Source organism: Tupaia chinensis, unplaced genomic scaffold, assembly GCF_000334495.1.
Source record: "Tupaia chinensis unplaced genomic scaffold, TupChi_1.0 Scaffold000316_1, whole genome shotgun sequence".
In the NCBI taxonomy this organism is placed as follows: domain Eukaryota; kingdom Metazoa; phylum Chordata; class Mammalia; order Scandentia; family Tupaiidae; genus Tupaia; species Tupaia belangeri.
The window spans coordinates 7,676,642-7,689,409 of NW_006159809.1; the positions used below are offsets into that span (position 1 = coordinate 7,676,642).

General features: G+C 48.4%; 1 protein-coding gene across 2 annotated transcripts in view; it reads left to right on the forward strand.

The window, feature by feature from the left end:
- The window catches only part of TGFA (transforming growth factor alpha), a 128,414-nt gene that overhangs the window by 109,888 nt on the left and 5,758 nt on the right, over positions 1–12,768 (forward strand). For both annotated transcript variants that reach the window (XM_006151274.3, XM_014588904.2), the window contains exons 4-5: positions 9,395–9,544; positions 12,334–12,443. In XM_006151274.3, coding sequence (XP_006151336.1) covers positions 9,395–9,544; positions 12,334–12,443 — 260 coding nt within the window. The remainder of the gene's footprint in view (positions 1–9,394; positions 9,545–12,333; positions 12,444–12,768) is intronic.

Genomic DNA, 12,768 nt, shown 5'->3' on the forward strand with positions numbered 1-12,768 from the left:
GATACTCCCACATGGCCAACCATGGTTCGAGCCCTGGTGGCTTGCTTTCTCACTTTCTCTTTCTCACTTTCTCTCTCTCTCTCTTTCCCCCTCTCTCTCACTCCCTCTCTCTCACTCTGTGTGTGTGTGTGTGTGTGTGTGTGTGTGTGTGTGTTTCTGGTCAAATTAAAATAAATAAATGGAAAAATAAAATAAATAATTCTTAAAAAAAAACAAAAAACTCCTGGCTCAACCAGACACTAACTGTGGGACCTTAGGCAAATTGCCTAGCCTCTCTGTGCCTTAGAGTCCTCATCTGTAAAGTGCAGATAAGAATACTATAGCCACCTCACGTGGTTGCTGTAAGCACTAAATGAGCTAATCCACTTAAAGTACTTAGAACGTGCTCACATCTAATGAGCACATACGGGTTAATGTTAGCATCATTTATTATTACACAAGGGTGTGCTAAAGGGGGTCCTGAGGTTTCGACCAGGTACCGTGGAACATAGAGGCAAAAATAAATGCCTTGGGGGCCAGCAGGTGGCATGGTGGTTAAGGTGCTGGGCCTCACACGGCCGACTCAAGAATTCAAGTCCTGGACCCAGCAGCTTGAAAAAATAAAACATGCTGGGCATGTGTGCATGTGTGCCCCAAATCAGAGTGAGAATCCACATGCACAGGGAAATCCTTGTGCACGCACAAACTCATATGCCTCGCTCCCTGGTTTCTCCCTCCCCTTTAGTACACGGGAGGCATGCGTGTCTAGGAGGGGTCAGGATTTGGTAGATAGGGCCTAGGTCCTTGAACATCAAGCCCTCTGTGGTGTAGAGTTGGCACGTGGGGTGTGGGAAGTCAGAGAACAACATGGTTTCCCCAGGAGGCAGCAACCCCAGGTTTTGGCCCTGTCTGGCCTCCCGTTGGGGGAGCTGGTATTCGCTTCTGCAGTGGAGGTCGTATAGTCATGGTTAAGAGAAAGCCATGCACTGGAACAGTTAGGTTCAAATTCCAGCCTTGCCTCTTAGTGTGATTTCAGTAACTTACCCTCTCAGATCCTCTGCTTTCTCCCTGGAAAGAATAATGGTAACAGGGGGACCAGCAGTTAGTGTAATGGCTATGCCACTGGACTCCCATGTAGTTGACTGCGGCTTGGGTCCCGGACCCAGTGGCTTAAACTCACTCTGGGCACGTGCGTGCCCAAGATCCTGAGAGGAGAGTGAAAAAGAAGGGATTGTGGTGTGGCCATCCTCCCTTGGGGGTTGATTTCTCACTTTTCCACTCTCTGTATCTCTCTCTCTCCCTTCTCTCTGATGAGCACATGTGCTCTATGGCAAAAACTTCATATATATATATTTGGAGAGGTTTTTGCTATAAGGCATGTGCGCTCGCCAGAAAGACAGAGAGAGACAGAGAGATAGAAAGCGAGAAATCACCCCCCAGGGGTGATGGCCAGACCACAATCCTTTCTCCTTCATTCTCCTCCTGGGCTCTTGGGCATGCACGTACACTCGCCCGGCATGAGTTTAAGCACCAGATCTGAGACTCGAACTGCAGTCGACTGTGTGGGAGTTCAGCGACATAACCATTATGCTAACTGCTGGTCCCCAAAAACTTTATATATATTTTTAAAAAATACCCTTTAGGTAGCTAGTAGCTACTATATTAGACTGCTGAGACCTACACTCTTATCATCCTAACAGTAAACTCTATTTGACACCCCTGGAGAACATTCAAATCCAGTTCTCAGCAAAGCACAAGAGCTCAAATGTTTGTTATCATGGCTGCTGGCAACTCTATTGTCAACCTATCAGTGCCATAGTCATCATCACCACACTAGTGTAAGGGACTGCTGAACGGACTGTGGAAATAGGGCAGACCTGTGGCTGTCCCAAGAGGCCCTCACTCCACCCAGCCCACTGCTCCGCATCCCCTGATATAGAGAGGTTATAGGGCCTGGAGACTCTGGTTCTTGAGAGGCCAAGAATGGAAGAGCCCAATACTAGTGCTCTTGGGCCTAATGCTCCCACTTCTATCCAACCTTATGGAATTTCTCCGTGTTAAAGGCAGTGGTATAAGATATATCTCTAAAACCATTTCAACTTGGTTCTTGACCCTCACCCCATCCCCAATTTTAAAGACTTTACCTTGGAACCTATGCCAAAAGACTTGACTGAAAATCAAGATAGTAATTCCTGCTTCATAAACATTACCAAACATAAAGACAGCATATCTCAAGAGCCTCAAAAATGTTCCCACCTTTTCTTTACATTTTTAGTACCTATGGAACTCTTCCTGTGTGTCAAGCACTGTTTATTACATTTCCAAGATATTAATGCATTTAATACTCATAACACCTCTACGAGGTAGGTCTTGCTATCATTGCATTCTTTTTTAATTTCTAGAGGCTGCGTGCACTCACCAGAGACCGAGAGAGAGAGAAAGCACACCCCAGTGGAGCATAGTCATGCTACAATCCTTTCTCCTGCATTCCTACATCCTGTTGAGATTTGGGCACACACACATGTGCCTGGCCAACTTTTCAAGCCACAGGGGCCAGGATTTGAACTGTGGTCAGTCATCCACATGACTGATCAGCTCCCTTAAGTACTAGGCTACAGAGCCACCCCACAATAGCATTTTAAAGATGCAGAATCTGTGGCACAGAGAGGTTAAGTAACTTGCTCTTGGTCACATAGGCAGTAAGTGGGTAATGGGCTCTGAATCCATGCCAGTTTGGTTGCAGAGTCTGTGCCATGTTGTGCCTGCTTTTAGAGGCAGTAATCTCTAGTATAAAGAGAAGTAATCACTGGGACCAGCAGTTAGCATAATGGCTATGTTGCTGGACTCCCATGTAGTCAACCGTGGTTCGAGTCCCGGACCCAGTGGCTTAAATTCACGCCAGGCGCGTGTGCATGCGTTCCCAAGATCCTGAAAGGAGCATGAAGGAGAAGGGATTGTGGCGTGGCCATCCCCCCTGGGGGGTGATTTCTCACTTTCTGTCTCTCTGTCTCTTTCTGTCTTTCTGGTGAGCGCATGTACCCTATAGCAAAAACCTCTCAAAAAAAAAAAAAAAAAAGATAGAGAAAAGTAATCACCTGGAGTTATTTATGGTCTGGATATGGACTATGGCCTCAGCTGAAGGGCTTGGTGACACACACCATGACACATATGTTACTGTGCATTCCTTTCCAATGACTTCTGCAGCCTTTTCTAGTGACATAGTAAAATGATAAAGAGATATGAAATGAGAAATTGATGCAAAATTCTTTCTTATAAAGCATACCGGGAACCAGCAATTAGCGTAATGGCTATGTCGCTGGACTCCCACGTAGTCGACCACGGTTCGTGTCCCGGACCCGGTGGCTTAAAAACTCACGCCGGGTGCGTGTGCATGCGTGCCCAAGATCCCGAGAGGAGAATGGAGGAGAAGGGATTGCGGCGTGACCATCCCCCCTTGGGGGTGATTTCTCGCTTTCTGTCTCTATGTCTCTCTCTGTCTGTCTGGCGAGCGCACGCGCTCTACAGTGAAAATCTCTCCAAAAAAAAAAAAGCATACCTTAGCTATGTTAAAAATGACATGGAGGGCCAGCAGGTCGTATAGAGGTTGAGGCGCTGGACTCCCACATGGCTGACTGCAGTTCAAGTCTGGGGTCCGGCGGCTTAAAAATCACACCAGGCACATGTTTGCATGCCCAGAAATCCCAGGAGGAGAATGGAGAAGGAGTTGTGGCATAGCCATCCCCCTGGGGGTGGAGAGGGTGGTGATTCCTCGGTTTCCCTCTTACTGTTTCTGTCCCTCCAGGGAGCGCACATGCCCTATGTTAAAAACCTTTTTAAAAATGACAGAAATAGTCTGGAAGGAATATATCAAGTGACCTGCCCCTTTCAGTAGGGGTGCAACAACATGGGCTTCCTTCTTTTCTTTCTGCTTTATTATACTTTTTGTATTTCTCAGTTTGCTTAGAAACATTCCTTTTCTAGTTAGGGAAAATATTTCTTAAGGACACAGGTCCACATGTGTTATCACATGTCAGAACACATGTTAAAAGGGCACCGTGAGCCAGGTGAAACAGGGACTTGGGAAGACCCCGAAGCCCCTGGAAAGGAAGAAGAAAAGCATTTCACAGACAAGTTCACTTTTCTTATGCAAATAGACTCTTAAGGCCACAAAGTTTGCTCCTAAGAAAAATCTCTAAGTCACCTCTAGACTTAGTCCACAGCACAAATTCAAAGGCCTCAGGGCACCGTCTGGCTGGAGTACTCATTTTCTCCTCTCCAGCCTGCGGATTCTCTTGCAGCTCAGACAAGCTCCTGATCCCCTACGGCCATACTCTGGCAAACCAATGAAGGGGAGAAGTGGCAGGTTTTAAACTTGTTGATTTTCTCTCTCTCAAGTTTGTTTGTTTGTTTTTTCTTCTATGAGCCAGAACAAGACAAAAAGACAGTACCTCAATGCAGTCTCCATGCCACAGTTCACCCCCAGACTCGCCCCCTCTGACAGGGACTCCATGCCGCAGTTCACTTCCAGACTCAGCCCCTCTGATGGGGACTCCATGCCACAGTTCACCCCCAGACTTGCCCCCTCTGACAGGGACTCCATGCCACAGTTCACTCCCAGACTCAGCCCCTCTGACGGGGACTCCATGCTGCAGTTCACCCCCAGTCTCAAGCCAGTCCCACTATAGGCATGCTTGGTAGGAGAAACAGAGTTAGCCAAGTTTGACCCAACCCAGGAAATTACTTCCCTTACTTAGTAAAGACATGGGGAACATCTTTGCACCTTGTCACATGGACAGCTTCAATGGAGGAGTCATCAGCCCATCTGTCTTTAGATAGCCCAGGTTATCTTCCAAACCAATTTGCATTAACCCATAGAAGTAGCCATAATTGTTGCAGTTGTCATTTTTCTTTTCTTTTTTTTTCTTTTTTTTTTTTTTTTTTTGGAGAGAGATTTTTGCTATAGGGAGTGTGCACTCACTGGAGAAACAGAAAGTAAGAAATCACCCCCCAGGGAGGATGGCCAGGCCACAATCCCTTCTCCTCCAGTCTCCTCTCGGGATTTTGGGCATGCACACACATGCACCCAGCATGAGTTTTAAGATACCCGATCCAAGACTCAAACTGCAGTTGACTGTATGGGAGTCCAGCAACGTAACTGCTATACCATCTGCTGCTCCCTGCAATTGTTAATTTTCAAACTTCAAGAAGCTTCTATTTCTTCACATGTAAAACAAGATATATCATGAAGCCAACCTGACACAGCAATTATGATTATTGGGATTAAAGAGGTAATTCATGTAAGGGTTTGACTCCAGCTCTGATTTAATCCGTAGGTTTTCAGAACCAACTAGTTGGTGAAGTGTTAGAATCCTATCCCAGGGATGCTGGTTAGAGTAAGAACATTTCAGATCTTTGTAAAATTGTCACAGAGTGCTCACCCTCCCGTACCCCAGGCCTGTCACAAAAGATCTCAGCAAATCCTCGTTACATTATCCTTCCCCAGGATGGAACAGCACTCACACCCTTCTACAAAGTCCTATTAGCATGGCTACAACTCCTGATTAGAAATCCTACAATCCACCCTGTGCCTACTCCCCTGCCTGTGCTGCTCAGTGGTCTGCCTGAGTGTTTTATAGAGCTAGGCCCTACCCTGCAGGGGCAAGGAGACTGGCCGTAAGGGAGGCTAGGGCCAGAAGAACAGTCAGGGAGATGGGCATAGTCCTGGGGGTGTTCAGAGAAACAGAGGTTAGGGAGAGCCATTGCATGAGCTGTGGAAACATGGGTGGATGAGTGACTGAACAAATGAATGAATGAATGAATGAATGAGCATGTAAATAACATGATGTGAAGAATGTGGTCTTTGAAATAGAATCTGAAGAGAAGAGTGAGGAATATACGAGGCAGAGACTACGGCAGGGGCTGAGATAGGCAAGTAGAGGGTCACCCTCCCTGCGTTCTGCAGGCCTGTGCTGAGTGCTTATGTGCCGAGCACTCTGCTAGGGGTGGCATACAGATTTAACACTGGGCTAGTGAGGAGGGGCAGGCAACAACAGATTGGCTGGAACCTGAGTGGTAGGAACTCAACCAGAGAAGGTGGATTAGAGCCCTACAGGGAAGAGATGTTAAAGGGATGTTACAAAAAGGAAGCAATTCAGGAGCCCCTCTGGAAGGTAGGGAGGCCGTCTACATGCAGGGTAAAATTGAGGCTGGGCTGGTGGAGGTACCCTCTGTAGAGAGAATGTGCATTAGACATTCATAGCTCAGATGTCCACACCACCACCTAAGCAGTTGCTTAGCACCTCTCAGTCTGCCTCCCCCTCATGGACTAGGGCCAGTGCCTATGGGGGTGAGCTGTTTGTCTGCTTTTGTAATATTTTGTAACCAAAATCAAACCAAACAAAAAACAAAACCTGTCCTTGCCCCATACCCCAATGAGAGTCAGTGTTCTTGTTCCGAGTTCTATGATCCATATTTTTTTTTTTCAAGAAAGGTCTTCCTAGTCGGGAACCAGCAGTTAGCGTAATGGCTATGTCGCTGGACTTCCACAGGGTCGACTGCGGTTCACGTCCCGGACCCGGTGGCTTAAAACTCATGCCAGTCACGTGTGCGTGCATGCCCGAGATCCCGAGAGGAGAATGGAGGAGAAGGGATTGCGGCGTGACCATCCCCCCTGGGGGGTGATTTCTCGCTTTCTGTCTCTATGTCTCTGTCTGTCTGGCGAGCGCATGCGCCCTATAGTGAAAATCTCTCCAAAAAAGAAAAAAAGAGAAAGGTCTTCCTAGTAGAGATTTCCCCTCCAACACCCCATTTTCCTACTCTGTTCTCCCCAAGTCTCCATGACATTTTCTATACTAGTAGGCTCTTCTCAGCTTCCTTACCAAAGATGGAAAAACCTTCGCACCTCCCAGAACTAAAACTCTCACATCTTTTTTACCCTTTCACGATTGGAACCTAGACCAAGAGCCAGATTTGGTAAAGAGCTTAATCCGTGCCCTTCTCACCGATCCCTGCGTAGTATGCAGGGGAAGCAGCCTGATGAATGAGAGGGAGCCCAGACTGGGTCAGCAGGCCTGGGGACCATGTGTCTCTAGTCCTAGCAGAGTGAGCACAGGCAAATGATTTGACTTCCAACGAGGATTAAATGAGAAAGCGTATGTCAAATGTAAAATAAAATGTAAAATAACCCTTCACAGAGACAGGTGCCTTAGTTCTAACTAAAATGACCTTGATTCTAACTTAAAATGCCCCATTGCATGACAATTGGGCTTTGGGAAAAAGAGAGTCAGTGGAAGGTTTTTCCATCAAGGAGCATCAGACACAGAAAGCTTGTCCACCCTTGTACCCCAGGCCTTGAGAAGCAATTGTTGCAGCATCTCCTGTTTGACATAAAAATGTTTTAAAGGACTTACTTTATTTTTTAATAGGGCACATGCACTTGCTGGAGAGAGACAGAGAGAGAGGAAAAGTGAGAAATCACCCCCCAGGGGGGATGACCATGCCACAGTTCCTTCTCCTCCATTCTCCGCTAAGGATTTTGGGCATGCACGCACATGCGCCCAGCATGCTTTCCGAGTTGCCAGGTCCAGTACTTGAATGACTCAGTCAGCCATGAGGGATCCAGCCACCTTTACCTCCATACCACCTGCTGCTCCCCATGCGGCATAAAGCTTAAACTCATACAATAACTATTCCTTTAGCATTAAAGTGCTCCAATTGTTGTTAATATTGGGCAAAATCTGTGCTCCAGAAATATATAGCATTTATCCTGTGGTTCCAGGTACCCTCTGACCCTCGGGATCTGGCAGCCCAGGAGTATAGGTTTAGGGGAATCACAGATAGAGTGTCCCTGGAGGTAGTCCTGGCACAAACGCCAGAACCGTTCATCTCCTTTCAGTTCTCCTTGTTCTTCAAAGGCCTTTTAATGTGAAAGTGAAGGTTGCAGTCTAGTTAATTAATCAAAAGGAAGACTCTTAAGGAGGAAAAAAAAAAAATAAAGCTTAGCTATCATTGCCACATCTAGGGGGGTGAGGTGAGGAATAAAACAAAAACTTAAATCCGGCCTGTAGTGTGGTGCTGCCCCTCAGGGAAGTCCCCTGGGGGAAGGAAGCCACCATGCCTGAGAAGGAGATGGTGATCAGACATCTTCACTGGCAGGACGAATGCCACCCCATACGGAAGGACAAGTGTTTGTCTAAGTATCTTCTATTGAGAAGAACCATGTGCCCGGGAGGGTGATGCCGGTTAAAGAAAATTACTATCCCTGCCTTAGGGGGATGGAAAAGGCCTGTCCTGAAACACCGTCAAGTGAGAACCACTTGTACATAGCAGGAGACTATTGTCAAAATGATGGATGGCAAAGACCCTCTGAGTCTTAGCCGTCATAGTATCTGTCACCGTGTGTGTGTGTGTGTGTGTGTGTGTGTGTGTGTGTGTGTGTGTGTAGCATTTAACACCTGCATGCACATTCAGACATGACCACGCCTCTCCTTACTAATCCTGCAGTGGAGCTAGGTCAGGTATTGCTGAACACAAGGACACCAGGGGTCACAGGAGATCGGTGACTTCAGTCCTGAAATGACCAGGCAGTGGTGCTGGGCCCTCCTGCCTGTCTACTTCAAGACACTCCCCCTGCACCAGGCCATCTGGTAAATACCTGCAGAAATAATTCAGCCTGATGAAGACGATAAAAGAGCAAACCACAGCCTGTGTCTCCAACTGGTTTAGCATGTTTTCTTTCTCTCATCATCAGAATTTCTCTGCACACATTGGGTTTAAAAATAACCTGGATTTTTATGAACTGCCAAAAGGAAGTTCGTTTTGTAAGCACGTTTGCTTCCTTTATTCCCCCCAGTTTTAGCATGGTACCAATGTCATGAGGGGCTTTCACAGCCTTGTTATCCTCAGATGATAAAGATGATTCCTTCTAGGCCAGCACCATAGCCTGGTGGTTAAAGGAGTGGGATCTCTCTCGGCTGACCACAGAAGAAATCCCAACCCTGCAGCTCGAAAAACATGTTGGGCATGTGTGCACGTGTGCCCAAAATCCTTGCCGGGGAAGGGGAGAAATAGAGAAAGGATTGTAGCGTGACCATACCCCATTGAGAAGCTCTCATTCTCTCGTTCTCTCTCTCTCTCTCTCTCTCTCTCTCTCTCTCTCTCTCTCTGCTGAGCACACACACTGTTTGGCAATTAAAATGTGTATTTGTGTGTTTCTATACACATATATGATTAGTAACCCCACCCTTCTCCAAGCAAGTGGTACCTGTGTCCAGGAAGTAAGTCTTGCTGACAACTGTGCTTCTAATAGCAGAGAGTCAAGGGGTCCGTGTAGGCTATTTCTCTGGACTCTGGTGCCCTTGAGCCCAGCCCTTTCTGGGGAGTTGGGAGAGAGCACTCATATTCCTTTCTTTTCCAGCTGTCATTCCGGATATATTGGTGCACGTTGTGAGCATGCAGACCTCCTGGCCGTGGTGGCCGCCAGCCAGAAGAAGCAGGCCATCACCGCCTTGGTGGTGGTGTCCCTCGTGGCCTTGGCCATCCTCATCATCACGTGTGTGCTGATACAGTGAGTATTTGCCGTTCCTGGGCTCAGGTCCCCAGCAGTGGGTCTGTGCGCTGCTGGAGGCCAGTGTCAAGCCAAAGGTCCACTCTCTCTGTGTTGGGTCTAGAGCCTTCTGAATAGTGATGCAATGGGGCTGTGGTGCAGAGAGAGGTAGAAATGGCTCCCAGCCTTTTCTGGGCAGTAGCAGAAGAGCTTCCTCTACAGAAAGCGCTTTATAAATCCTGAAGCCACATCAATGGCCGCTGTTGCTATTGTTACAGGCTAGTGACCACACCCTGCACAGCTCTTCCCCTCTCTCGATGTTGCTATCCATCCTCACCCTGTGAAACTCAGTTCCTTCATTGCATCTTCCTGGAAGCCTTTCTGAGCCTTAGACAGAGAGATTCTCTTGGGGTGTGACCTGATCCCATTTGCTTATCCATGTCTCCCAACTGGACTACTCTGCAGAGTCAGAGGCCCTGGGAATTCAGTGCTATATTCCCAGCTTCTGGTACTATGCCAGATTTCTTCCCTGGAAATAGCTGAAGTTAAAGTCCCAGAGCAAGCTTTCAGAGGAGTCATACCTAACTGGATACACACGAGGAATTCACAGAACAGCTAAAGGCTGCGGTTAGTTGGGTGTTGACTGACTCGTGGTGGAGACAGTCAAAAAGTGGATGGGCCACTCTGGCAAGGGTTGGAGTAAGCAGTGACACATTAATGCAGGAAGCCAGACTTCAGCCCTCCAAGGTTTGGGACAGGTAAATGGCTGTGTCCTGTTGGTTTGTCGGTTTGTTGCTATTAGGTCCTCTGAAACACACATTTCTGGTTCTGGCCACAAATGAGGTATCCTTAGAGCCCCAGCTTATTGACGGTAGCCACAGCCTGCTCACATCCCTTTCTCGTATTATGCCAGCACTAGGTGGTGAGGGATGAGGTCTGGACCGTGCTGGCCTTTCCTTCCTCCCCAAGCAGTGCCTTCCCACTCCCAGTGTCTTGGAAAGCACATTTGCAGAGAGTGGGCAGGCAGCCCTGGGTCAGGCTGCAGCATTGCCCAGGCTCTTCCACTCACAGCGACCCTCCCTGGGGGAGCAGGAGCAACCTCATGGGCCACTGGCCTTGCCTCCCATGGCCACCCATCCTTCCAGAATCCTATGGCCAGGACCATTCCAGAACCTAAGAAAGAAGATGTGTATATGTTCTTTTTTTTTTTTTTTTTGAGAGGTTTTTGGTATAGGGCATGTGCGCTCACCAGAAAGAAAGAGACAGGGAGACAGAAAGCAAGAAATCACCCCCCAGGGGGGTTGGCCATGCCGCAGTCCCTTCTCCATTCTCCTCTTGGGATCTTGTACACGCACGCACTTGCACCTGGTGTGAGGTTAAGCCATCAGGTCCGGGGCTCAAACCATGGTTGACTACATGGGAGTCCAATGACATAGCCATTGTGCCAACTGCTGGTCCCCACAATCTTGATAATTAGTTCTGCGCTTCTTCATCTTGGAGATAAGAATAATCCAGACTAGGGACCAGCAGTCTGGATTATTCCCATGCTGGAACGATCTGGAGGTCTTACCCAATTGTACAGGGACTCTGGGCTGGAAAGTGACTGAGGCCAGACTGCCCGGCTAGCTGGCTGTGAGAGAGCAGTCATTGAGGAGTCTATAATCAAGGCCTTGAGGTCCCTCTGGCATGGAATGAGCTGTTGCCAACCCAGACTCTGCAATTTGGGAGGGCTCCATGCCTAGGCAGACTGTTCTGTCCTCATTTTCCACCTGTGACAGATGTAGATTGGACTGGAGTTCTCAAAGCTCCTCAGTTCTGCCGCCCAGAAATTCAGTGGCCTAGTAACCTTCCCAACTTCCTATTCTAGGGCAGTGCCCAGAGAGAGGGACTGGGGTGGGGATGGCAGTGCCACCCGGCACCAGGAGAGAAGCCCAGCAAGAGGCACGTTTCCTCATCTCTGCCTTCGGGCTCATGTTGACTGGGTATCTCCTCCCAGCCCCAGTTCATGGATGCACACATCACATATTTATGGTGAGACCGAAATGGAGGGAAGTCTCTCAGGATTATCTCCAGGAAACAGCCTCCATGTCTCTGGTAACTTAGGTCTTACTAGGTGCTTTCTTCTCCACTCTCCTCTTGGGTTCCTTGGTTCTTTATTCACGACAACTCTGAAAAGTATTCCTTCTTGCTCCCAGAGGGAGTCAGGAGCCTTCGTAACCCTGAATGCTCCTGGACTCCAGTGACGCAGGTTTACAGAGAGGTTAGGTTTTCCAGAACTAGAGAATTAGAATCCTCAGTGAAGGATTGAAAGCCCTTGCAACCCATGAGTCATCCTCTCATTTTCTTCATTGGTCAGCTCAGCCCAGCCAGCTTCTCTGCTTTACATCTGCCTCCTCCTCAACCCTCATAGCCCTGCCAACTGGAGGTGGCGGCTTCATCCCAATCCTGACAACTTTTGTGAGGCCATTACCACGTATATGAAGTTACCCAACCCTTCTCAGTGAGAAAAGTAGCTGGATACATGGCCATCCCTCTGATAGTCAGGGGGGCTGGAGCCAGATTTGCCTGTGGAAACGGAGCTGGTTCTTCGGGGATAGCAACAAGTGCTTTTATTGCTGGCCAGCATCTGCCCAAAGGATTCCCACCCTGCAAGGCCCTTAGCCCCCTACAACATCTGTCCCTCTGGAGGTCCCCATGGGAAGATGGATTTAGAAGCCAGAGCTGCCCAGGAGATCCCTGGGGCAGATGCTACACCAGCTGGACACACCTGCCAGGCTCCTACCCACACCGTGTGCCCTGTGTCTCTGCAGCTGCTGCCAGGTCCGAAAACACTGTGAGTGGTGTCGGGCTCTGGTCTGCCGGCATGAGAAGCCCAGTGCCCTCCTGAAGGGAAGGACTGCTTGCTGCCACTCCGAGACAGGTAAGGGTCTGCATCAAGGAGGGCCTTGTCTGCCTTGGGAGATGTTGTTGTATACGGAAGAGAACCACCTTCTCCAAACTGGGCCACTAGTTCCTGGAGGACGAAGCAGAAAGGGGGGATAAAGGAAGATCTTTGATTCTACCAAGTCAGAGCTCATTTATTCTAGGTGTACTTTTTTCTAGGAGCCTTTTATCCCTTGCTGGTGGCTGTGTGACTTTGACACGTTAGTTAACCTCTTAGAGGCTCAATTTTCTTTTCCTTAAGATGTTCTGCAGATTGCATGAGCACGGATATGAAAGCCTCTAGGAGAGCGCATCACAGGCGT